Source organism: Chelonoidis abingdonii, chromosome 1 (genome assembly GCF_003597395.2).
Source record: "Chelonoidis abingdonii isolate Lonesome George chromosome 1, CheloAbing_2.0, whole genome shotgun sequence".
NCBI classification, from domain to species: domain Eukaryota; kingdom Metazoa; phylum Chordata; order Testudines; family Testudinidae; genus Chelonoidis; species Chelonoidis abingdonii.
This window is the reverse complement of record NC_133769.1, coordinates 177,328,364-177,354,704: the sequence shown is the minus strand read 5'-3', so window position 1 is coordinate 177,354,704 and position 26,341 is coordinate 177,328,364. Positions and strand designations below refer to the sequence as shown.

The 26,341-nt window shown below is 43.2% G+C and overlaps 1 protein-coding gene across 3 annotated transcripts in view; it reads right to left on the bottom strand.

The window, feature by feature from the left end:
• Positions 1 to 23,083, bottom strand: part of CRYBG3 (crystallin beta-gamma domain containing 3) — a 135,904-nt gene extending 112,821 nt beyond the window's left edge. For all 3 annotated transcript variants that reach the window (XM_075072861.1, XM_075072862.1, XM_032805037.2), the window contains exon 1: positions 22,695 to 23,083. In XM_075072861.1, coding sequence (XP_074928962.1) covers positions 22,695 to 22,837 — 143 coding nt within the window. In that variant the 5' untranslated portion in view covers positions 22,838 to 23,083. The remainder of the gene's footprint in view (positions 1 to 22,694) is intronic.
• Positions 23,084 to 26,341: the final 3,258 nt, after the last annotated feature.

Here is a 26,341-nt window from a genome sequence, read left to right as displayed (position 1 = left end):
CGATGGTAGCTTTGGACCATGGATGCAAACAATCGATTTCGTGATCCCACTGTGGACGCGCTAAACTGATTTTATCAGATCTGTTTTGTAATATCGGTTTAAGCTACTTCGAAATAATCGTGCAGTGTAGACGTACCCTTTATCACCAACCATGACTAGCATAGAGGGCACCATGGAGTCACTGGGTCTGGTCCAGACCCCAGCCTATCACCAGTTACCTGGGAGTGACCCCTTTACCATCTAGGCCCCAAGGACTCACACAGTTTCACAGGGGCAGGCCTGTGGCCTTCAAGACTGGGCTGTCAGTACCAGCATTCCCTGTCTCTCTATGGCTCCCTGCAGGAAATGCAGCCAAGCCAAACTACTGAGGGAGGCTTGTACTGGATCACTTTAGGGTGCAATGCTCTCAGTGAGTATTCACAGTGACACAGGTGGCCTTTGCAAAACAAGGTAACTATTTATTAGTCACCTGGCATACATTATCTTAGTGTCCTTAAGCTAACACAAAAAGGCAGACATTAAGTCATAGTCCACCCTGGTCAAACCAGTGCCTTGATGGGCCAGCCAAGCTGTGCTGCACTCCATCTCTGACTCTCTCCCCCACCAATCTGGGCCAGACTCCTGAGTCCTTCCCAAATCACCACCCCGCCAGTCACCTGAAATGTTTTCTCCAGCTCAGTTCACAAGTCCCACCTGCTGGGGTTTTGTGCTGGTAGGTGTTGACTGTTCGGTGGTTGAAGCACTTCAGTCTTGCTGGACCCTCTGCTAATTTGAGCCCGTTTCAGTCAGTTCTTCAATGATCCTATTCATTTCCCCACCCCACCCGCGACAGCAAGATGACACACACATCTCCTGCCTCTTGCACTGTTCCAGGAGCAGTGTTAACCCTTGTGCACCCACTTTGTTACCAGTGCCACAGAGGGAAACTGAGGCACACTTATGATTCATATAAAGAATAAAGACAATTCCCACTTGGTCACAGGGCACATCATGTCCGATGCATCACTATAGCTAGATGACACGCAGCTACCATAGAGCCCTATAAGGTCATAGACAACCAGAGCAAATTAGAACAGCTCTGAGTCTACTCTCACTTGTACTTGCTGAATCACCCACCACAGTGCAGTCCCAGGATTAAGGGAGACACCTTTGTATCCCTAAGTTCCATCCAAGGCACCTCAACCAGAGCCAAGGTTCATGAGTCATGTACATAAACAATTACACCACTGCCTTTCTATTGTTATTTTCACTAGACATCACCTTTTTTCTTATTTTTTTGGTATTTATGGTGCTCATGAAATAGAGGAACTAAACATCAGCTAAAACTAGGTAAAGAGTTTGCCTTCCCGACACTTTGCCCTGCTGTTCTTTTGTTTTGCTAGTGTATATGTATCCTGAACACATCACCCTTGCTACTTGGATAATCAACAGTAAACTTCCATTACAGCAGACTCTATTGTGTATATTCTGCTGAAAGTCTTTGTTTACATAATTTTCTCATGCCTTCTACTCCTCTGTTGCTGAAAGATCAGTTTTGACTATCTGGAATACTGGGACAGGTGGTGGTTCAATCATATGCAGCATTCTTTAATCAGTGTGCTTGTACAAAGAAGGATAGAGAATATTATTACTGGAGAGAGAGAGAGGAATGTTTATTCTATATAGTGTAACTCATACAGAGATAAAAACCCTGTACAAACTAGAACCAGATAAAATGCACTTATCTCACCTGGGTTTGAGTAAACACATGCAGGTTCTTCCTCTATCATTATCCCACATAAATGAGCAAGTTGGATTGCATAATTTGAGAAGTATTTTCCAATTGTCTCGATTAAAAAAAACAGAATAGATTCAATTATAAACGATTAAGTGTTCAAAGGCCACTCAAAGCATTTTTGTATTGTGTTACATGTCTGTCTTTCCCATCTTTCCTCTTTATAACTATCTCTTGGCACTTTAAAAACCCATCCTTCTCTTCCTGCACTAATCCTTCCCATCCATATTATGTAAACACATGCTGGTTAATATGTTGTCACTTGTGACTGCTTGGAACTTACTGATTTTTATTTAACCATATGAGCAATAAAATGAGACTGGAAACATGTAGATTTTGCCAATAGATATAATCATAATAATAATAAAAAGGCATTCTTGATGTCTACTAAACATGGTATCGATCAACAGGATACTTAACTCTGCACATTCTACATGACCAGCCTGTTGCGGACTCTCCCCCAGTTCTGACCAGCTGGTCTGAATGACGGTAGTTGGTTTGTGGACAACTCAAATAAAGTTGCAGTAGTACACCTGGGTGTACGAAAATGTTTTTAAGATGGTGTGCGTGTGTGGGGGGAGGGGATTCACCTGAGCAATTCAGGGACTAGGCCATTGCTGATGAGAGGTTCAGAACTTACCTATGGGTTGCTCTCACAATACAGACACTCATATTGCCATAAAAAGAACAAGAGTACTTGTGACACCTTAGAGACTAACAAATTTATTTCAGCATGAGATTTCGTGAGCTACAGCTCACTTCTTCGGATGCACAGAATGGAACACACAGACAGGAGATATTTATACATACAGAGAACATGAAAAGGTGAAAGTATGCATACCAACAGGAAGAGTCTAGTCAATTGAGATGAGCTATCATCATGGTATGCATACTTCCACCTTTTCATGTTCTCTGTATGTATAAATATCTCCTGTCTGTGTCTTCCATTCTATGCATCCGAAGAAGTGAGCTGTAGCTCACGAAAGCTCATGCTGAAATAAATTTGTTAGTCTCTAGGGTAGCTACAAGTACTCCTGTTCTTTTTGCAGATACAGACTAACACGGCTGCTACTCTGAAACCTGTCATATTGCCATGTTACCAGGATGGCTATTACTATCTCAGGGACTTCTACCCCTCTCTTTTTAAGGTAGACCCCCTTCATAGTGAGTCAAGCCCCTCATTAAATGATGGGCTAGGCCAGGAGTCGGCAACCTTTCAGAAGTGGTGTGCCGAGTCTTCATTTATTCACTCTAATTTAGGGTTTTGCGTGCCAGTAATACATTTTAACCTTTTTAGAAGGTCTCTTTCCATAAGTCTATAATATATAAAACTAAACTATTGTTGTATGTAAAGCAAATAAAAGGTTTTTAAAATGTTTAAGAAGCTTCATTTAAAATTAAATTAAAATGCAGAGCCCCCCGCACTGGTGGCCAGGACCTGGGCAGTGTGAATGACACTGAAAATCAGTTCACGTGTCGCCTTCGGCACGCATGTCGTAGGTTGCCAGCCCTGGACTAGGCTATTGGGATGGCTTCCTAACTGGTCTTCCCTGCAATTCTGGACTGTGACTATAAGGGTGAGGATTTCAGTATTGCCTGACCTGGGTGATCTCACAAGTTGCCAGTAAGCCCACAGATTCTATTTTTGGTCTTGCTGATGGTATACAGAACTACTATTAAACTAAGGCATTTGTGTTACATCTTTTCCTGCCAGGGACTGGGATGTAGGCGGTCATGCCTGGCGGTTAGAACAGGAAATAAGAGCCATGGGCCAAAACCTGAGTCAGAGGCCTGATGCCTGAGCCAACGGTCACAGCTGGAGTCAGGATCTGAGCCTAAGGTCAGAACTGGAGTCAGAGGCCAGAGCCAAGGGTGAGAGCTGGAGTAAGAAGTCGGGAATTGGAGCCAAGCGTCAGAAATGGGTTTCCTGGAGTGAGGCAGGGCAGGTACAGGGCTGGGTCCAAGGCAGAATAGCAGCTATGCCAGCCATGGACAAAAGCTTTGAACAACTGCTGGACTGCTGCTGAGCTTACTCTTCCAACCCCTGAGGTTATGTCTACATTACAAATTACTTTGATATAACTATGTATGTAGATAAGGTCCCATGTGAAGCAAGTCTAAGGGAAAAACAACTGAAGACAGTTGGAAATTTTTCAAAGAGACATTATTAAGGGCACAAGAGGGAACTATCCCACTGAGTAGAAAGATAGGAAGGATAGGAAGTATGGCTTAACCAGAAGATCTGCAATGATCTAAGAATAAAATAAAGTCCTACAAAAAGTGGAAACTAGGTCAAATTACAAAGGATGAATATAAACAAATAACACAAGAATGTAGGGATAAAATTAGAAAGGCCAAGGCACAAAACGAGATCGAACTAGCTAGAGACAAAAGGGTAACACTGTTATTAAAAAAAAAAAGCAAACATCATTCTGGGACGTATTAGCAGGAGTGTTTTAAGCAACACTCAAGAAGTAATTCTTCCGCTCTACTGGTATCTTCTCTTTTACAGACTACACAAACCCATATTTTTTTTCAAATCTTCCCTCATAGGTCATGTTTTCTAGACCTCTAATAATTTTTGTTGCTCTTCTCTGGACTCTAATTTGTCCATATCCTTCCCGAAATCTGGCACCCAGAACTGGACATAATACTCCAGTTGAGGCCTAATCAGAGGAGTACAGTGGAAGAATTACTTCTTGTGTGTTGCTTAAAATACTCCTGCTAATACATCCCAGAATGATGTTTGCTTTTTTTGCAACAGTGTTACACTGTTGACTCTCATTTAGCTTGTGGTCCACTATGACCCCCAGATCCCTTTCTGCAGTACTCCTTCCTAGGCAGTCATTTCCCATTTTGTGTGTGTGCAACTGATTGATTGCTCCTTCCTAAATGGAGTACTTTGAATTTGTCCTTATTGAATTTCATCCTGTTTACTTCAGACCATTTCGTTTGTCCAGATCGTTTTGAGTTTTAATCCTATCCTCCTAAGCATTTGCAACCCCTCCCAGCTTGGTACTGTCCACAAACTTTATGTGTACTCTGTATGCCATTATTTAAATAATTGATGAAGATATTGAACAGAACCGGACCCAGGACTGATCTCTGTGGGACTCCACTTGTTATGCCCTATTTGCATGACTCTGAACCACTGCTAACTACTCTCTGGGAATGGTTTTCCAGCCAGTTTTGCACCCACATTATAGTAGCTCCATCTAGGTTGCATTTCCCTAGTTTGTTTATGAGAAGGCCATGCAAGACAAAATCAAAAGCCTTATTAAAGTCTAGATGTACCATATTTCCCACCATCTGCAAGGCCTGTACCCTGTCAAAGAAAGCGATCAGGTTGATTTGACACGATTTGTTCTTGACAAATCCATGCTGACTGTTACTTATCACCTTATTATCTTTTAGGGGTTTTCAAACTGATTGCTTAATTATTTGCTCCGTTATCTTTCTGGGTACAGAAGTTAATCTGACTGGTCTGTAATTCCCTGGGTTGTCCTTATTTCCCCTTTTATAGATCTGCACTATATTTGCCCTTTTCAATTATTTTGGTAATTTATTTCAAAATACCTGTCAGCAAGTATGTCTGTAACAATACAGATACACACAAAATTCTCTCATGAGTAGAGAGTTAAAGAAACCCCTAGCACAGCCCAGTTCCTCTTTCTCTGCCCTCTCCTGCAAAGAGCCCAGCCGGGGGGCCAAACACTCACAACCACTCCCCCACCAGAGCCCATCCATGAGGCCCTCCCTGGCCCAGACATTTTCACCCTCTCTATCCCAGAGGACAGCTGCAGGGCCCCTCTGGCCCAGAAACTCACAGTCCTTCCCACCAGAGCTCAGCAACAACTACCCCCAGCCAGACACACACCCCTTCCCCACCAGAGCACAGCCATGAAACCCTTCCTGGCCCAGACACTCACACTCTCTCAGCTACCTCCCCCACCGCCCCCCGTCCAGGCACTCACTCCCCCCCAGAGCCCAGCCACAGCCATCTGCACCCCAGACTCGCACCCCCAGCCCCTCAGAGACCAGCTGCAGGGATCCCCTCCAAGCCCAGACACTCATACCTTTTACTCCCCAGAGCCCAGGGTATCCAGAAGGAGAAACAGGATGATGCTTGGTCCAAGGTTTGCACGAAGTTTCCTGCACACCGCTGCCTTCTTCCTTCAAGGAGTGCTGGGAACTTCAGCTGCAGGGAACCCTTCAGTTCCCACCCTACCCCACCCTTGTGTTCTACTTCCAGGCTGGGCTCTGCTGTCCAGCAGCCCCGAGTGGCAGCCAACATCTCTGCAGCCCATTTCAGTAGGGGAAATAAAGGAAATTCTGTGTGCACAACATAAATTTCTGCAAAATTCTGCATTGTGCAGTGGTGCAGAAAACCCCTGGAATAGCTATGGTGCTTTGGCTCACACCCGACACCAACCACCAGCCTACAAGCATACAGGTCACACCCTGAATGTGTGATGATATCTTTCACCAAACAGTTATTTTTTTGCAGAGTGATCCCAACAACTGCCTAGTCTCAAAAAACTCTCTGCCCTGTGATGTCCAGCCCTCTCCCAGAACATTCACAGAAGTTATTATGTTTGTTGTTTCTTTAAAAAGTCAATACACTGCAGTCACTGTCAAACCCCAGCTAAAATTATACACTCTTATTTCAATCACAGCACTATGTTGGTTTATATTAAAAGTAAAAAGTGTACTTAATTAAAAAGAGAAGTTTTAAAGTGAGTTCAAGTATAAGAGATAAAGACAAAAAGAGTTACAAACAAACAAAAGTAAAAATATGATTTCTAATAGCTAAGACCTGACTTAACAAGCTAGAATCTTCATTCAAGGTAATTTCCTCACCAATCTTCCTTTTCCAGCAAAGCCCAACTATCTCTTAGCCAGGATCCTCATAGAGTTAAAGGCATTGGTTTGCCTTCTCTGCGGGTGAAGGATAACTTCAGGGTTCATTCCCCCCCCTCCCCCTCCATCTCTTTATAGTCCAGCAAACCTTTGAAATGTATCCCCCACATAAAGTTCCTTTTTCCAGTTGGTGTGGATGCCATGCTGTCTGGTATAGACTCCATGCTGTCTTCCTTCTCCCCCACCCCCAGGTGATTTTTACAATGCAAATGATGTTTTCCTGGAATCTCTGACACAAATAAATAACCCACCTGGTTTGAGGTGTTGACCTCTTCCCGTTGTGGAGAAAACCTGTGTATTATTTCCCTCTGACATACCTGGTTTAAATAGATTTTAATTATACACCTCTACCTCGATATAACGCTGTCCTCGGGAGTCAAAAAACCTTACCACGTTATAGGTGAAACCGCATTATATCGAATTCGCTTTGATCCACCGTAATGTGCAGCCCCACCCTCCCGGGGCACTGCTTTACCACGTTATATCCGAATTTGTGTTATATCGAGTAACGTTATATCGAGGTAGAGGTCTAATTCCACCACATCTGCATAATCCCTTGAGTGCTGACCGTACATACATCACACCAGAATATTAATGATCAGTGAGATATTAGTTTTCCAATGACATATTACATGACACCTTTAGATACAGATTATAACAATAGTGTGTTAGGTGTAGTGAATGTGTCAGGCCTGAAAAAAGAGTTGCTGACACAGAGCAGAGAACTGTCAATAGGCCTCTGTGTCAGAGACTGCACTTCACACACTTCAGCTGAAAGATGACTCCCCGTTTACACTCACTTTGAGATTTATCAGTTAATCAGTTTATAATCCATTTAGTATGTACTGCATTCATATTACATAGTGTTAATTTTAAAATCAGAACATCACGTGATACTACATTAAATGCCTTACAGCAGTTTAAGTATATTAACAGTTACCTTTCTCCATCAAACGTGCAAGCTCATCCAAAAATGTGGTCGTTTGTTTGATAATTCCCATATTTCATAAAACCAAGTTGACTGGCATTAATTATGCAGACATCCTTTAATTCTTTACTGATGTAATCCTGTATCAACTTTTTCATGTTTTAGCCCAGGATCAACATCAAGCTAACTAGTTCCCCAGATCATTCAGTTTAACCTTTTTAAATATTGGCACATTAGCTCTCTCTCTCTTTTTAATACCACCACCACTCAGCGTATGTCTAGACTACCCACCGTATCGGTGAGTAGCGATTGATTTCTCGGGGATTGATATATTGTGTCTCAACTAGACGCGATATATCGATCCCCAAAAGTGCTCCCGTCAACCCTGGAACTCCACCAGCGCGAACGGCGGTAGCGGAGTCAATAGGGGGAGCCGCGGACGTCGACTCCGCGCCGTGAGGGCGAGAGGTAAATTGATCTAAGATTCTTCCACCAGGGGTTCACGTAGCTGAAGTTGCGTATCTTAGATCAATCCCCTCCCCCGCCCAGTGTAGACCAGCCCTCAGGTACAACAGACATTACTGTAGGCTACTTAGTTAAAAGTGTCAGAGTTTTACGAGGTATTCTAAATAAATGATTAAAAATGCCATAACATACACTTGGAAGCAGGGAATTGTTTTATTGTGCTTTATGAAGAGACCTGTGTAGTAAAGGGGAAAGATTTCAAGAGTAATGTTTTTTGGACAGCACACTCTATAATGGTGGGTGAGACTTGCCAGGAAAATTAAGCAACTCCAAAGAAAAGTAATATTGTAAGATTCAGAGTCTCTGAAATGAGTCCCAAAACCATAAATGAAAAATAAAATATCAAAATTATGAATGGTAGCTCAGAGGGACAGCTAGACGACACTGAGAATCCTACATGGCTAGATTAGCAGAGGTTCTACTTTAGTTGTAATTTGTTGCAGAAAACTTCCTGTTCAGCCAGCGTTCATTCTCAGTTGAAAAGGAAAGAGAGGCAGTTTTGGGGGTGTAAATCAAGGAACATCAAGAGTAGTTGATCAATTTTCCTCTATTTTTTTTTCCAGTTCATTTTAAAGCAAATTCTTGACCATTTATTCAGGATTACAAAACCTGGCAATCGCAACAGCAGGACAATTATGTCATACAGCTCTAAAAATCACCTCATGCATCATGATTATTCAGTCCCTTGCACAGCACTGAAAGGGACTGAAAGCACTCTCTCTCAGGACACTTGCAAGGTATCCAGCATACCTTTTCAAAAAAATAATTAAAACCCCCAAACCTCTGGCACTGTTTTATAAATCTCTCAACTAGTTTTCTGTCACCTGAAATAGAATTACCTTTTCTTCCTCTATTGTGCAAACAAAGGGATTATGACTCAAAGGCTGCAAATTGTTACTTGGTTGTTTAGATCTATTTTCAGGATAATTAGGCTCTAAAGTCACAGTACTAAAGTTTGAGAATGTGCGTAAGTGTTTGCAGGATCAGGACTTTAGATTGTACAGTAGTGTAAAATGTGTCAGAAGCCACTGGCCATAGCTGGTCAAAAAAGGGGAAATAATTAAATATATTGAAATTTCCTAGTTGTTTCCATCTGGTATGATTCAAAACTGAATAATTTAAATGTCTTTCATTAAGTATTTCCCCCCTCATTCTTCCCTCCTCCCATACCAGGATTTGCCATTCTCACTCCCATGCCAGAATTCTACAGGCTCAGTGTGTCTCCCAGTTCCACCAGGGGTTCCATGTGCACCCCATTTCTTCCCACCATGATTACTGCCTTCTTTCAGTCTGGGAGATAATTCATTCAGAGTGTTTAACACACTAAACTCTATTGGAAGGATAAGCAGAAATGAGACAGGGGTATTGTTATGCTGGAAGGCATTAATGGGTAACATCAACCAGCTCTTTGATCCGCAGTCAATTACAGAGGCACTGGAAGCTGTGGCTCTGCTAAACAGAGGAAAGTGCTCCATCAGTCCTTCATTCTTCTTTTTCCAGTTTTCTGATTTTGCCTCAAAATCAATAGGGTTCTGACCACTGGTGCCCTGAAATTTTGGAATTGGATCGGATACAGCTTTCAAAATTATGAGGTTAAATACAGAGAGAGAAATATCAAGTTAAACGTGACTACCACTTTTACAAGGAAAACAATGCTAACAACGGCGGCAAATTTCCCCTCAAGTTTCCATAGGACAGGTGAGGCCTAAATGCCTTGTTCTTGGGAAAGAGAGTCAGCATCCATGCTGGGGTTTGAACATTGAAGTTCCTGGCTCCCGATCATGTGATCAGGCCACATGCTCTCTGAAGAACTGCTAAAGAGGAATAGCAAGAAATAAAGATGATATGTGGAGCATATAAACATAAGGTGAGAGTTTGTATTTAGAGAGTCAAAGGAACCCAGACACAGCTATGGTACTTGAAGTGAATGGGAAGCAGGAAGAAGATTGGAAGGTAAGGAGGGAAAGGGATAAGAAGAAAATAAGAGAAAATAAATTCAAAGGAACAAATAGTCATGAACTTTCACGGAGAAAAGTGTGGCAATCAAGAGACTGGATTAAGATAAGGAGAGTGGGGGAACGACTTCAACGTCTAAGTCCTCCTCAATCTATTTTTTTGGTCAGTGTGTTGTACACCTTAGATGCACTCAAATTAACAATTCCATCTGGAACTTGTTTTACTTGCCAGATTATGGTAAGCAATTTTAAATCTAAATTATTTCAGTTTTAACAAAGTCTAATTTCTTCTTTAACAGTTGATATGGCTTGTTTATATTTTGCTTTTCATTCTGCCAGGATAAGGAAATCCAATAGGTTAATTTCACTTTCTGTATATGCAGCACTGTTTCTCATGCACTATGCCAGCTATGAAGTATGTGTGAGAGGTAGAGGTATTTTAAATCCACAGAGAGCAAACCACACTTTCACAGTAGTTTAAAAAAAAAACAACACACATACAAGACAATCATTGCTATATCAAGTATTATGGAACTTCTTTTTAAAAATAAACTCAGAACTGGACTGACAATGACCCTTAAATTTCAATTCTAGCACTAAGTGAAATAAATGTGATGGCCCAAGATCATCCTCACTGAATAGCTTACTCTGCACTACGTGCAAGAGAACTGAACAGCAATACAAAGGCTGTGAAACAGAGAGAGAAAATTTTCATTTTGGTACAGAGACTAGTTCAATATTGTTCACTGGGATTATAGCAGATTACATCAAGGTTTTTCTTCTGGCATCTGTCAAGCATGGCAACGAACATTAATATAGAATTCTCTCCATCCATTCTCATCTAATAGGTTAGGTGACGTTTGCCATGTGCTACTCAAATGAGAATGCTATTATCTACTTGTACATACTTGTGATGCAATATCAGTAACAGAGTTTGGGTTATTTAAATTAGGCAAAGTTTTAAACGATTGCAACAAAAGAATCAAACAGGAAGTCAGAACCCAGTATACAAGTATTTTAAAAAGGAGAAAACTAAGGCCCTGATTCTGCAAACATTTACATGTATTCTTAACTTTATGCATATACGTAGTTGTACTGACTTCAGTGGGACTACATACAGTTTATAAGACTGTGGCCCAATAGAGGTATTTGCAAACTGTAAAAATATCCAGAAAAAGAATTTATACAGGGAATCTGGCAAGATAGATTCTTAAAAATATGAAATGATTCATATTTAAATAATTCATCTCCCAATTACAAATAAAATTGGTAGGTATTTTTCCAGCTTTTAACTGATGCGAAAAAAAGAGTTCATTTGTAATGGAAACTTTTATGACATTTGCTTTGCATGTGCTCACAAGTAATAATTTGCAACCTATGATTCACTGTACATTTCCCCCATCACAAAACTGTCTATACCTAAAGTTTAGCATTAAATACAGTAAGCCGCCTGGCCAGCAAAGCAGCAGGACCCTGAATGACCTTGTTCCTGAGTGATTCTAATTTTAAAGGTTCCATAACACAAATGAAGTTAGGCTCACAAGTTCGATTATATAAAAAACAATGTTATATAACCTAACAAATTCAAATATATTATAAAGGAAATGCCAATGGAAAAAGTTTGAGTTTAAAAACATTCCTTTTCAGTATTTGTAATCTAAACACTACAGCATATTTCTATTTTATGAAAACTTGAAAGTGCAATACTGCACACTAATCTTAATGTCTAAGGTGTATGAAATGCAAAAAGTATACAGGGAGCATCAGATTTTCAGCTTTCTTCCAGCTTTAACAATCTTAATTATTATTAGAAACACTGGCAAGAACTTCCAAAAAAATTATTTCTTTCAGTGGATACGACTTTGGTGAGTTTTTATCATGCTAAGCCTATTACTTAAAACCTGGAAGCCCTGATTGCATGCATGTTTTGGAAGCTATTTTATATTGATTCTAGCACTGAATCTGGTCACCAGGAAAGGAATAATTATGCTAACTTTCACAACAGAAAAGAGCATTGTTTTGTTGCATTTAAAAAATAGCACCCTTGTGAATAGCATGCCAATAACATTTCCCCTAGTAAATGTCTTACATTACTCTACTGGATGTTAAAGCTTGGAAGCAGTGAATCAATGCCTGCTTGCTTGATACACTTTCTAGCATCCTGTTGAATCAGGGACTCTGTTACTACTGCCAGATATAAATTGTACTTTTTCCCTGCATAATCCAGAAAGAGTCACATGATCAGAATCTAGTAACCAATTTATACTCCTGGGGGAATTCTATGCCAAAGGAATAAAAATTCTGCACACAATATTTTAAAACTCTGCATATTTTATTTGTCAAAATAACACAATATAATCACGCCAGTTTCAATTATTTTGGTAATTTATTTCAATACCTGTCAGCAACTAAGTCTGTAACAATGCAGAAAACAAAAAAGATTCCCCCAGGAGCAGAGAGTTAAAGAAACCACTATGACAACCTAGTTCCTGTTTCTCTGTTACGCATTTGTTGGACACATCAGTCTGGGTGTGTCACATGTGCCAGCTGGGCACATCGTGGGAGAAAACTCTGCCCCTCTAGTCTTTTAATCAAGTCTCATTTTTTCATTCTGCCCCCATAGGGTTATCACTCACCCTCACAGAGCACAGTCGCAGTGCCAAACACTTGCACCCTCCCTCCCCCCAGAGCCCAGTCACAGACTCCGTTCCACACAGCTTCGTTACTGTCCCACCAAGCAGAGATGACCGGTGCCTGCTGATAGTGTGTGTGGGGGTGTGTTTTGGGGTTGCGCAATTTAAAGGTTCGGCCACCACTGGAACAGCTCCAGTCATGCCCTCCCAGCAAGGCACCCCCTTGCCCTCAGTCTTTCCTTCCAGAAAGCAGCAGCCCCTCCCTGCAGCTCCCAGCTGTTGCTCCTGCCTCTCCCATGGGGCACATCTTGGTGGCTCCAGCAGCTGCTGTACAGGGAGGTCTGGCCACATCCTGTGACTGAGCGGGGCTGGCTAACTCAGAAACCACAGCAGGCCCGCACCTCCCGCACAAGTGCACTGCAGGCTGGGTAGCCGGTCCCTGCCAGGTCCAGCAGCTGCTAGCGGCAGGAAAAAATGAAATTCTATGCAGAACATTAATTCTGGGCAAATTCTGCATTGCATAGTGGTGCAGAATTCTCCCAGGACTAAATTTAGTTTATTTTTATTATTTTTCTGCTAACAGAGTTCCCTATAATACATTTTGCTTTAAGTCAAGTCTAATTTTAAACATTCCAAATGATTGGAGCTTCACCATTGCTGGTTTCACGTAACTATCATCTCTTTGGTAGCACACAAATAAGACAATTTCAAAAATCATATTCTACCTGGGGGTGGGAAGGCAGAGTCTCTTTATTAGTACGGTAAAGGGAAAGACTTGTCAGGCAGATGGTGAATGTGTTCAAAGACATTCTAAAAGAGGTCTTAATTGGCATATGGGCCAAAGATAGCCAGAAGGTAGCAACTTAAAGAAAATTATTTCTAATGAAATATATTACACCTCATTCCAATTCCTGGCAGTTTAGATATAGGGAATTCTAACAAATGCTCAATTAAACGTGCTTTATAAACACTGACAATTGTTGACTAACATACACTAGCTAGCATACATTTTTATTATGCTGATAATATCACCCACAATGTATATTTTAAGCATGTAAGTATACATATTATGAAGCAGTAGTATAGTAGCTATATAGCCCAGATTGGCCTGTACCTTTGATATAATCATGCTTATGCTAAGTATCCCATAACTTCTTGCATTAGCTGAAGTAAGCCTTGGCTTGAGAAGATAGGACTGTCAGTATCAGGACAGATTATTATTTCTTCATGGCAACAGGAAAGTTACCCACACAGACCTACAAGGTGCTTTCATGTCCTTCAGTATCTGGAATGCATATGCTCAGAACAAAGGTAAGGGTGAATCATAACCTGAAATACATAGGTTCAGAACCAAAGATAAAGAGGTATACCATGGTACCAAAATCCAGTTTCAAAAGATATATATTGTACCTTTTTCTGGTAAACAAGCAGTGGTCACCAACCTGTCGATCGCAATCGACTGATTGATCCTGGAGCCTCTGCCAGTCGATTGTGATTGCCAGGGCACTAGAAGTCCAGCAGTGCAACAGGGTTCAGGAAGGCTGTCTGTCTGCCATTGCCCCATGCCGCTGCTGGCACATCTCTGCGGCCCCTGTGGGGAGGGAGAGGAAGGTAGCTCCACACACTGCCCCCGCCCCCAGCACTGTCCCTTCAGCTCCCATGGGCTGGGAAATGGCCAAAAGGAAATGCGGGGGCAGCGTTGCAGGCGTGGGCACCGCATGGAGACCTGCTGCCTCCCTCCCCGCCATGGGCCACAGAGACGTGCCAGCAGCCATCCACTTCCGGGAGCGGCGTGGGGCAATGGCAGACAGGCAACCTGCCTAAGCCCTGCTGCGCCGCTGGCTGGGAGCCACTTGTAAGCACCACCCAACTGGAGCCTGCACCTCACACCTCCTCCCGCACCTCAACCCTCTGCACTAGCCCAGACCCCCTCCTGCACCAAACTCTCTCCCAGAACCCACAGCCCTCACCCTCTCCTACACCCCAACACTCTGCCCCAGACTGGCACCCGCTCCTGCACTCAAATTCTCTTCCAGAGCTTGCACCTCTCACTCCTGCACCCCAACTCCTTGCCCCAGGCTCAGTCAATGAACACTCCACACTTGCATCCGATGAACTGGGTATTCACCCACGAAAGCTCATGCTCCAAAATGTCTGTTAGTCTGTAAGGTGCCACAGGATTCTTTGCTGCTTTTACAGATCCAGACTAACACGGCTATCCCTCTGATACTATACCCCAAACTTGAGAATGTTACACTCATTTGTGACAAACCCTGAAGGATTTTGGATCTATAAACCACAAACGACAGTAATAAAAAGTAAAATTCATGAAATGTCCAGTGGAGTCTATGAGATTAGGTGCAGTGTGACTATATGACCCCAGCAACCAAAATTCATCTCAGAGCTTGCACCCCTCACTCCTGCACCCCAACCCCCTGCCCCAGGTTGAGCCCAGAGCCCCCTCCCACACTCCAAACCCCTTGGCCCCAGCCCAGAGCCTGCACCCCCACCCCCTGCCCCAGCCCGGTGAAAGTGAGTCAGAGTGGGGGACAGTGAGCAACGGAGGGAGGGGGAAATGGAGTGAGCGGGGTGGGGCAGATCCTGGGTTGATCTTAAATTCAAAAAGTGATCTTGTACATAGAAAGATTGGAGACCATTTGTATAAAGCAGTGTTTTTCAAAGTTCAGGTTGCGACCCTGTACTGGGTCATGGCATGCCAGGCACTGGGTTGCCTTGCTCAGCACCCAGGGACCCTAGCAGCTCTGGTCAGTACCGCTGACCAGGATGTTAAATGTTCTGTCGGCGGTGCAACCCAGCTAAGGCACGCTAGTGCCTACCTGTTCCAACACCGCGCTGTGCCCCTGAAGCAGCCAGCAGCAGATCCATCTTCTAGGCACGGGGGTGATGGGGCTCCGCGTGCTGCCCCCACCCTGAGCACCGGTGCCTGCAGGTGAGAGCCACACAAAACCACTTGCGCACCTTTGCCTGGGAGCCGGACCTGCTGCTGGCTGCGTCCAGGACGCAGAGTGGTCCGCGGTGACAGGAGAGGCGGGAAGCCTGCCTTAGCACTCCGGCTGTGTCGCTGACCAGGAGCTGCCAGAGGTAAGTCTGTGCCCCAATCCCCTGCCCCAGCCCTGAGCCCCCTCCCACACCCCAAACCCCTCATCCCCAGCTCCGCTGGGTCGCAGGCACCAACAATTTTCTTCAGTTGGGTCCCCAGAAAAAAAAAAAAGTTTGAAAACCACTGGTATAAAGCATAGCTTTACAGGTGTAATTTTGGGAAGCACATCTTATGCATAAGGTGAAGGTAACATCACTGCATGGGACTTTTCTTCAGAGACTGGTATCGTATAGAACAGGGATCAGCAACCTCTGGCATATGACCCATGAGGGAAATCTGCTGGCAGGCCAGGATGGTTTGTTTACCTGCACGGTCCACAGGTTTGGCCAATCGCAGCTCCCACTAGCCACAGTTCACCATTGCAATGACACAATAATTTAATTAAAAGCCCCCTGAAATCCAAATTAAAGGTTAGAATTGACTGGGGTGTTTGCTTTTCCCCCCTCCAATTCAAGAGAACTTTGTATAAAGGCCCTCAAAATCAAAACCCAAAACAGCCCCAAATTAGTTAACTTCTTTTGGTAGCTGTTCAAATGAATGATGATGCACTGAAAAAGAAAATTTCCTGGATAAAACTTGCTGAATGAGACAAAAGATAACTAGTAGCCTGCAACTGTTTTGAAGAAGGTTTTGGTTATAATTCCCTGTTAAGATGAATGACTGGGTAGGACAAGTTTCACATCCATCTAGAAGCTTCTTTTGAGCCTGATTTATTTTAAAGTTGGACAATTCCACAGAAGCCAAACATTTCTAACTGAATCAGCTGTGCATCGATCTACATGATCAGAGCTGTATCTGTAACCAGAAGGGCTGAAATTAAAGAAGATTCTATCTGGAACATAGCAAATGGGACAGGATTTTTCCACTTTGTGGATCTGGATGGCTCTGAGACAATAACTTTGGTGGTAATAAAAATTAATATATAATTTTTGAAAACAAATAGCTTAGCAGAACATAATGACCAAGTTCAATGGAAGTTGATGCTGAGGTTGAGATGCAAAGAAAATGTTCACTATATTTGAAGCCCGACCAACATACCAAAGGCAATGGTTCTGAAAAGCATTTATACACGCACACACTAGATGAAAGGTACTTTCCAGTTCTTAGAATTTTATTTAGAAGCATAGTAACTTCATTAAAGATGTGGCTCCACTTTTTTCCAAACACAGAGCTTTAAGCAAATTGCTGATCTGCATGTGTTATTTTTTCATAGGACATTTCAAGCACATCTCATGTTTATCACATCTAAAAATTGCTCTCAAGCATAAGTTATTAACCAAAACGATTAATCAAACGATGCGCTCATGAGATTACAAGATGCTGACTAACATTATTAACAGTGATCAGAAAATTTCAAAGAAAACAGCCTTATTGGTCTAAAAAAGGCTCCGAAGACAGCAGGGGGCAGGATTTGCATCACTATGCTGAGAGTGGGGGCGGGCACATTCCAAGGAAAAAAAAAAAAAAAGCCCAGAAATAAAGCGGCCCCAGAGTTAAACAGAAAAACCTACAGGCCACAGGTGGGTAAAAAATCCACCCAATCTTGAAAAGGTAAACCCCAAACTTGTTTACTCTAAGCCACTTGGCAACAGATGTAGAAACCTCGGCATCATTTGTTCTTGGACTGGGGGAGGGCAGGGAGGGGAGGAAGGAAAATCAGCAGTTCAGTGACTCCATAGAAGTGTTTTGCCTAAGCTTTAGGAACAATAAGATCTTTGGTTTTGGATACACAAGTTCTTTTTCTCTATGTTTTCAAAGTTGCAACTGGCCAGATTCATTCCTAATGTAACTCCACAGAGGATATAAGCAGTCGATGGAAATACACAAGGGATGAATTTGGCCAAGCACGCCATACTGCTGTATTTATTGCTGTTCTTACTTGAACCACTTCCCCTTTCTTAAATTCAGGGATAGTTAAATTCTCTCAATATCAAGATTTCTTTCTATATGTTTTAAATTTGACTTGATTCCAGTTTATTTCAAAATGATTCTTGTGGTAAAACATTAACTAACCTGGCTTTATATAGCATTTGGCTTTATAGATTTTCCTAATATTTCATGAAAGAAGCATTCTGCAATTTACTTTATGTAGTCCATGTAATAAAAACATGCATATAAAGTAACCTTCATTTTCTCCATACTTTACTGTATTATACTTTTTTGTACATTATGAAGCACACTACATAAAAATGGCAGAGAAACCTGTGGCACTCTTCCCAGCTCAATGGCTGTAAATGTACACAATCACGTTAATTGATTTAGAAAGCCATCAGTGGAAACCAAATACAAGAACTTCAGCATTCCAAGCATATACTCTGCAATCAAGCAAGACAAAAAACTTGAGCAAACCAAACGAGACTCTTCATAACTTAACCAACGCTTCCACTTTCAACAGAAGTCAGAGCTGACTCTCAGGTTACCACACAAAGAATTGTACACGAAGGCCAAAAAGCCGCATACAAAAAATAAATCTGTGTGGACTACCTAATCAATAAAAAGCTCTTGACTGCGTGAACTGAAATCATGGGTCAAATTTTATCAAGTTCCCAGATTCCCAACTCTTCAATCAGACGGAGCAAGGTCTACCATTCAATTAAGTCTACAAAGCTCATTTTTAAACTCTCAAATCACTGAACTGAATTTTCCCCACCATCACAGGCATCTCTCTGTTTATGATGGGACAGCCTGAAGGAATCCAAATCAGGATATTTCTGTTCCCTATTGACCATAACAAGAAGCATGTTCTTAACAGCCCCTTAAGATCAGTACTGATCACTACCCCAAAGCACCAACAAAAAGAAGCTTGACTAGACATCTTTTGGTTGCCTTTTCACTTTCCAAGTCTGTTCCTCTTCCCTCTGCAACATGGGTCTCCAACGTGGTGCCTGCGGGTGTCATGGTGCCCACAGGGGCGTTTAAGTGTGCCCGTGCACTGGCCGGCGGACAAGCATCCACCGAAATGCCACCAACAAGCAGCGTCATCCAGAGGCATCGCCCCTGGATGACGCTGCTTGTTGGTGGTATTTCGGCGGCAATGCCTGTTGACGTTGCCGCTTGTTGGCAGCATTTCGACGGATGCTCGTCCACCACCATGGTTCTCCGTGGCTCATCGTCTGGCGTCTGCCAGACGAAAAAGGTTGGGGACCACTGCTCTACATTAATCTCTCCTAGCAGAGACAACTGGCCCTGCAGCCAGAAAGATGCTTCCGAGTCTAGTTTTGTTCTGAATATAGATATATATTTTTTAAACCAGCCCAGGTGACATTAATGAAAGGTCAATGGGGCCATGCCTACTCGGAATATTCAATATAGTGATGCATCAAATACTGAACATTTTGTAGTGACATTTAAAACCTCTTTAATCGCTATGCATCCAGAGGAACTTTAAGATAACCCATTCAAGACAATACTGCAAACTGCACTTTTAATTAGAGATGATCTCATCCACCACACTCCCAGTAAACTGGTGAAGAAAGAGTTCTGAGGAAACTTTGAAATCCACATCTTTCACAAGAATTACTTAGATATCCACCAGCTCATTGGCTTGATCAGCATTTTCTCTGTCTATTTCAACGCATACCAATATCATTCCTGAAACACCAAATTTAAAACCCATATATTAAATTAAAAAGGTCTGATATAGAAAAAAGCTGATCGTCTGACAAGTTTGGAAACCACAAGATCCCCCAGTTGAGTAGTGTAAAACATGATACTCCATGCATTTTTGCATAAGAAAACTACTGTATATACTTGATCATAAGCCAGTTCATTTATAAGCCAACCCCCACCCCAAGATGGATAAGTAAAAATGGAAAATTCTTATGACTCATTCATAAGCCAACCCTATAATTCAGGGATCAGCAAACTCAGGCTCCCGGGCCATCAGGATAAACTGCTGGTGGGCCGAGATGGTTTGTTTACCTGGTGCATCTGCAGGCACAAAGGAAAACCTAAGTAAACAAAGTGCCCTGGCGCGCCAGCTGCTTACCCCAATGGGCTGCAACAGCAACTGGTGGGGAAATGTTTTTTTGGGGGGGAGAAGCTGGAGGTCAGGGGAGTAACCCCTGTGGCCACCTCCCACATGACCCCACACCTAGTCCGGGACCCCTACACTCTCTCCATCCCATCGCTTCCCACCTTATCTGGGCAGGGCCAGGGGAAAATGTCTCTAGCCTGGCTGGAGCTGCTCGGGCAGGCTGGGCAGCGCGGCTGCAGATAGCTCTGGCGGGCCAGACCGAGCTGCGCAGCTGCAGCATATTCCAGCAGGTTGGGCTGGTCGGCACGGCCACAGAGTGCTCCAGTGGGCCGGGTGGCGTGGCTGCAGCCTGCTCTGGAGGGCGGGGTGGCACTGCTGCAGCCTGCTCTGGGGGGCCGGGCCGAGTGGCACGGCTGCAGCCTGCCAGTCCTGGAGCTGCAGCTGCTTCAGAGGCTGGGGGAAGAGCAGCGTGGCCAGAAGCGGAGAGACTCTGGCCCCACCTCTTCCCTTCTGGCTCTGCTGGCTGTGCTACCTCTCCTTGTTCCCACTGTTGGGGGGAGGGGCTGTGTCCTACCTCTCCCTCTCTACATCCTTTCATAAGCTGACCCCATCTCTGGTGCTTCCCTTTTTACTAAAAAAATTCGGCTTATGAACAAGTATATACGGCACACAGTTTTCTTTTCTCCTTTTTCAATCTCCTGAGGACGGTAGCCAGAAATCAGAAACCAACTAGAGGTCTTAGGTCTTACTTCATTGTGACACATTAATAACCTGCTTTCTACTGTTAATACTTCTATTTCTTGTAGACTTAGTCCCATGTATATGGGGTTGGATCTTCCAGTCCGTCTCCATTCCAGTCAATCTTAAAGCAGTTCCTCAGAAACTCCAAAGCTATTCAAATCCTTTTCTATGACATCCATCCATCTAGTATTGAGTCTTCCAACCATTCTCTTATGCCCCACTTTGAAGTTTAATACCCTGTGTTTAATATATTCTTCCATATCTTCTTTTCACATGCCCAAACCCAACTAAGCCTGGACTCCTTCTGCTTTTCTATAATTGGCACCACCTTCACACTTCCCCTAATTCATTCATTCTGAACATGGTCCATCCTTGTAACTGCCAGCATCTACCTTAACATTATCATTCCGCCTGTATTCAAGATCTCCTCCTGTCTCTTCCTCAGTGCCCTGCATTCAGAGTTATACAAAAGTGCAGGCCTAATTGCAGTCTTGTAGATCTTACTTTTCAGTTTGATAGGCACTCTCCTAAGGCAGATCACTCTGCTCACTTCTCTCCATTTAGTCCATGCCGTTCCTGTACTACTTATAAGTTAGTCACTGAAAACCACTGAACCTAGGTACTTGGACTTCTGTATCTTTGGCACTCCTTAGGATTGTAACTGTAGGTCACATATTTCATATTAACATATGAACACACTATTAGTATTCGTATTGCAGTAGCATCTGATTTATAACACAGAAAGAGAAAGCTATAATAGTAAAAACTTAAAAAAAAAATCCTATACTCTATATAGCAACCTTTCAGTTTCCAAGAAAGGGGTTATAACTGTTTGGAAGAAAATTACCAAAAAAAACCAGAGCCATTGATTGTCAGAAACTATTTTCTATTTGCCATCTTAAGAAAGTTTGAACAGTATTCTTCTGGTCTGAGTAACCCCAAATCCAAGCATATAAATGAATGTTAGCAATTTTGATGCAGTTTATTTACAGTAAGAGGAGAAAGGCAGGTTGACAGGATACAGCTACATGTATACAGAAACAGAGCAGGCCAAAAGCAAAACTCTTGATCCATCGGAGGTGCAGGTCTACAGCTTTCAGCTCAGGCTCAGCTCAGAAATTATAAAAATTGCACATCTCTGAGCTAGTCCACCGCTAATTTCAAAAAGCATCACTTCTTGTCCTCTGGAGAGTCTTCCGGTCAAGACTGTTTCCCTTCCCCAATTCATTCTTGAAAATAACTCGGGATGGGGGGGAACCACTTGAGAGTGACTAGGCAGGTACATTCACTTTAAGGATGGTGTTCTGGCTAACAGAAAATGAATCTGCAACTCTAAATTGCTTTATTCCCCAGTGAGACACTCAAAAGTGGCTTTGCTTCTTCATGCACTAATTTGTCCCAGTGTTATATTGCTACTTCCATAGTTTCTGTCAGCCCATCCAACTGCTATCTTCGATTCTTTTTGTATCAGAGCAGTCAATCCTTACTTCCATGGATTGAAATTTACTCATCTGACATTGATTTCAAGGCAATTTTTAAAGAATCCTGCAGTTTTATGGAGATTTTGGCAAGGTGAAGTTCATAGTGCCACACTCAGTGAAACTGTCACAGCTTGAAACCGTTCCTCAGAATGACATTACTTGCTCTTCCGGAGGCTGCTGGGTTCAGGATCAGCAGAGGGAGGGGTCCCAATAACTTATCTCTCTTGGAACCCAAGCTAGAGTTAAACTTCACAATACACACACACACACGCACACCCTCTCTAAACTGCTCAGAATAATAAACAACAGCCACCCCTCCTTTTTAGTGTTGTAATATCTGGAAGCGCCCCAGCTGCCCTTGGCAATTGGCACGTAGCCACTGACTTCTGCTTCTCAACCTGTTCCAAGAGTTTGGTTGGCAACTGTTTCCCATGACACTGTAAGGTGCTGGAGGGGGCCAGAAATGAAAGTGGATTCAATGAGGCTCTGAGTCTCAGAAGGTGGAGCGTACTAGAGATCTTCAGCGTATCCCTCCAGCTCAAAGAGAGAGAGGAAGAAAAATGCAATCAAGAAAGCCAGGCTGAGGTAGGCAAGTTCCCAACAAGTTTCCCCCCGCTCCCTGACGCGACTGCGTGCCTACCTGTGGGTGGCCGGCTCCTGGAGGTGCGCCTTGTCCCCTTCCTCCTGCTCCTCCTTGGCCCGGGGAGGGCTCTTGGTGAAGAACTTGGAGAAGCTGCTGTGCCAGGAGGAGCCAGTTCTCCTCCGGCTGCCCCAGCCCGACATCTCCGGCAGAGTGAGAAGGGGAAGCGGCGTCGATGGCTCGGGGCAGGGGCAGGACGGGATCCCTTCGCCGCCTCCCAGCAGCACAGCACCGCCGCGCCTGGTTCCTACCAGTCCATAATCGCACAGGGGAAGAGACGCGGGGAGCTGCACAAGGGAAGCGCGCAGGCGGCCGCACTGACCTGCCCCGTCCCGCCAGCCGCCGCCGAGACACAAGAGCGGCTGCACAACTCCCTGCCGCTCGCCCCGGAAGGCGGAGCCGCGACTGCAGGCCAGGGGCACGCCCTCTCCCCCGCAGCCCATCAGCAGCCCGGCCGCTGCAGCTCCACCCATTTCTCCTCCTCCGAGCCGCTTCCTCTCCAGCCCCTGCCCGCGCGTTAGCAAGGCACTTCAGGTTGCTTGAGTTGAGTCTTGCCTTCACCAGGCGACCATGTTAATAACTCAGAACTTCCAGTGCACACACGCACAGGGTTTGGTTGTAGCACATGCCAGTGGAGCACCTTGATTCACTTTGCTCCAGAGCAAGACGGGCATTAAACAGTTCCTGCTTAAATGTTCCATGTTCTACTACTGGCACAGACCCAGGAGATGGGCCCATGCTTTAGGGCAGACTCTGTTGTCTTCAATTATTTGCATTGTACATGCCAGGCATTAGTAAAGCTTGACACTCCATAACAAGCAAATACAAGACCTTGTCCCCCAGGAGTTTACAGTCTGAATTAGATCTATGGCAAAAGATGAGAAACAAAAGGTTCAGGTGTGAAGCACTAGAAGGATGCAGGTTATTAACATCAACAGACAGGTAAAGACACACAAGTATTTATAATCTAAATTAGAACAGTATGAGATGAACAACAAAGGTTGAAAGTTACAGGAAGAAAAGTTTCAAGGTTATTACTTATAGCACAGTAATTCCTAGAGTTGCCTTTGTCTTGACACCAACATCAGAGCCCCATTGGACTATGCACTATATAAACACAGTAAGGGACAGTCCCTGCCCTAAAGAGCTTGCAATACAAACTAAATAAACAAGACAAATGGCCAGAGAAAAGAAGTATTGAAAATCAAAATAAACTGTTATGTACACATTTTGTAGTTCCTACTGGTTGGGCTTTTCGCTTTATTTAGTATGGTGTAATTTGCAGGAACAACATCAGGGAACAGATCAGAACTGAAGATTAACAGGAGGAGGCAAATAGCAAACAGGAAAAAGAGAGTCTTGAGGATTTTGAAGATTCCTGAAATTATCAACAGTGAAGGAATTCTTTAAATCTAGTCCAGTTTTGACTATTTGCCTACTTTTGCACTTAACTTGGATTTTGATAATGGGAACTACAGTATTCAATGTCACTCTTTGTCCCTAGTCAATACTTTCAGGCTTCTAAACTAAACACAAGGTTGCAGCATTTAGGCTGAAACAGAGTAGGAGCACATTCACTTCAAAATAAGACTCTGTGTATAGTTTTTAATATTTTTTCTTCTATTTTAAGGGGAGGATGTATCATGTAGCATCCTGAAGGATTAGAAAACATGCCTTGGTGATAGACTCAAAGAACACAATCTATCTAGCATAACAAACAAAGTTAAGGGGTGACTTGATCACTGTTGGTACAAATGGAGACCATTTGATAATGAGCTCTTCAGTCTAGCAGACTAGAAAGGTATTAACAAGATCCAATGGCTAGAAGTTGAAACTAGAAAAATTCAGACTGGAGTACATTTTTAACAGTGAGGATAATTAACCACTGGAACAATTTACCAACTGTTGTGGTGGATTCTCCATCATTGGCAATTTTAAAATAAAAATTAAAAAAAAAGAGTTCAAAGACATGCTGTAGTTTTGGGGAAGTTTTATACCCTGCTTATACAGGTCAGACTAGATCAATGGTTCTCAACCTGTTTACCATAGAGGGCTGCATATGCAGCTTTGTGTGTTATGTGGACCACATCCACACGATATATATACTATCCGTATGGTCCTGAGGATGTCACATGGGCTGGAGCTGTGTGCAATTGGACCGCAAAAGCCCCACAGGCCACAGGTTGAGAACCACTGAACTAGATGATCACAATGATCCCTTCTGGCCTTGGAATCCATGAATCTCTCCTGATGGGAGTGGGTGGGTTGTGGGGCTTCCCTCCCCTTTTCTCTCTCTCACTACTACAACCTTCCTCTCACTATAGTATCAGAGCACCTCAACAAAATTAGTGAGCACAACCAGACAACACCCTATGATTAAGACTTCTGTTTTTCAGAGTTTATTAACTTAATTTGTTGGGGTTTATTTTTTAGCAATTTTTGAGTTTTAGGTAGATGTCCAAAAATTGGAGGGGGTGGAGGCTCTTTGTATATCCTGTAATGTGTAATGTATATTGTATACACTACTCATTACAATAATGAGTAGTATCTTTGTATTAGTCCCCAGTGTGTTTTAATGTAGTACTGTTTCAAACAGCACTAGGGAACCTTTAATGCACACCAGTAGGGCCTACACAGACCATTTAATGTTCAATACACTAGTGTGCTACAGAAATTACACACACACACCGTAGTCCACATTACTGCTTCATGTATACAAGTCTTCAGAAACAAGTGTTCATTTTTGGTGTTTTTTCCATATTTATTGGATACACTTCCTTTTTAATTTATTTATTTAAATTGGGGATGTTTTATTGATGTTTGTCACTTAAAACCTAAAATCAGAAGCCCTACCTCTGATGCAAAGAAATATCATCCACATTTGACAGATATACAACTGAGGCACAAGAAAAATCTCATGACTCACCCTAAGTCACAGTGTAAGTCCACAGTAGACTCTGGAACTGAATTCAGATCTCCTACAGCCCAGTTCAGAGCCTTATGTGCAAAAACATCCTCCCTCTTCCTCCCCGCAATGGCTTTTTCTCCTTCCTTTCTAACTACATACCTCAACTTATTTGTGAAACTCCTTTTCTGTGTCCCCACATTTTAGCCAGTTTTGTAATTCCCCTTCTCTCTCCCTTTGATTATGTCCTCTTTCTGTGTCACAGCACCCACTGATTGCTATCACTATCCTCCCCTCTACCCTGTTGACTGCAGCGTTGCAGAAGCTGATGCTCCTGCTTTGCTGGCCACATATATGGTGGAGATGAAGTTTGTAATCTATCCCATCTGCAGAATCAACAGCAGGAAGATAGTCTGGGACTGAACAGTCTTGATTCCTGCATCTTACAGGTGTTTAAACAGCCGGGAAAGAGAGCTGGAAGGAGAAGTTCAAAGCCACATGCTGAGATCAGTCTGCTACACACAGCAACATCTTAAGCAGGATCTCAGGGTACGTCTACACTGCACAATTATTTCGAATTATCTTAAACCGATATTACAAAACAGATTAATAAAATTGGTTTAGCGCGTCCACAGTGGGATCACGAAATCGATTGTTTGCGTCCATGGTCCAAAGCTACCATCGATTTCAGGAGCGGTGCACTGTGGGTAGCTGTTCCTCAGCTATCCCATAGTTTCCACTT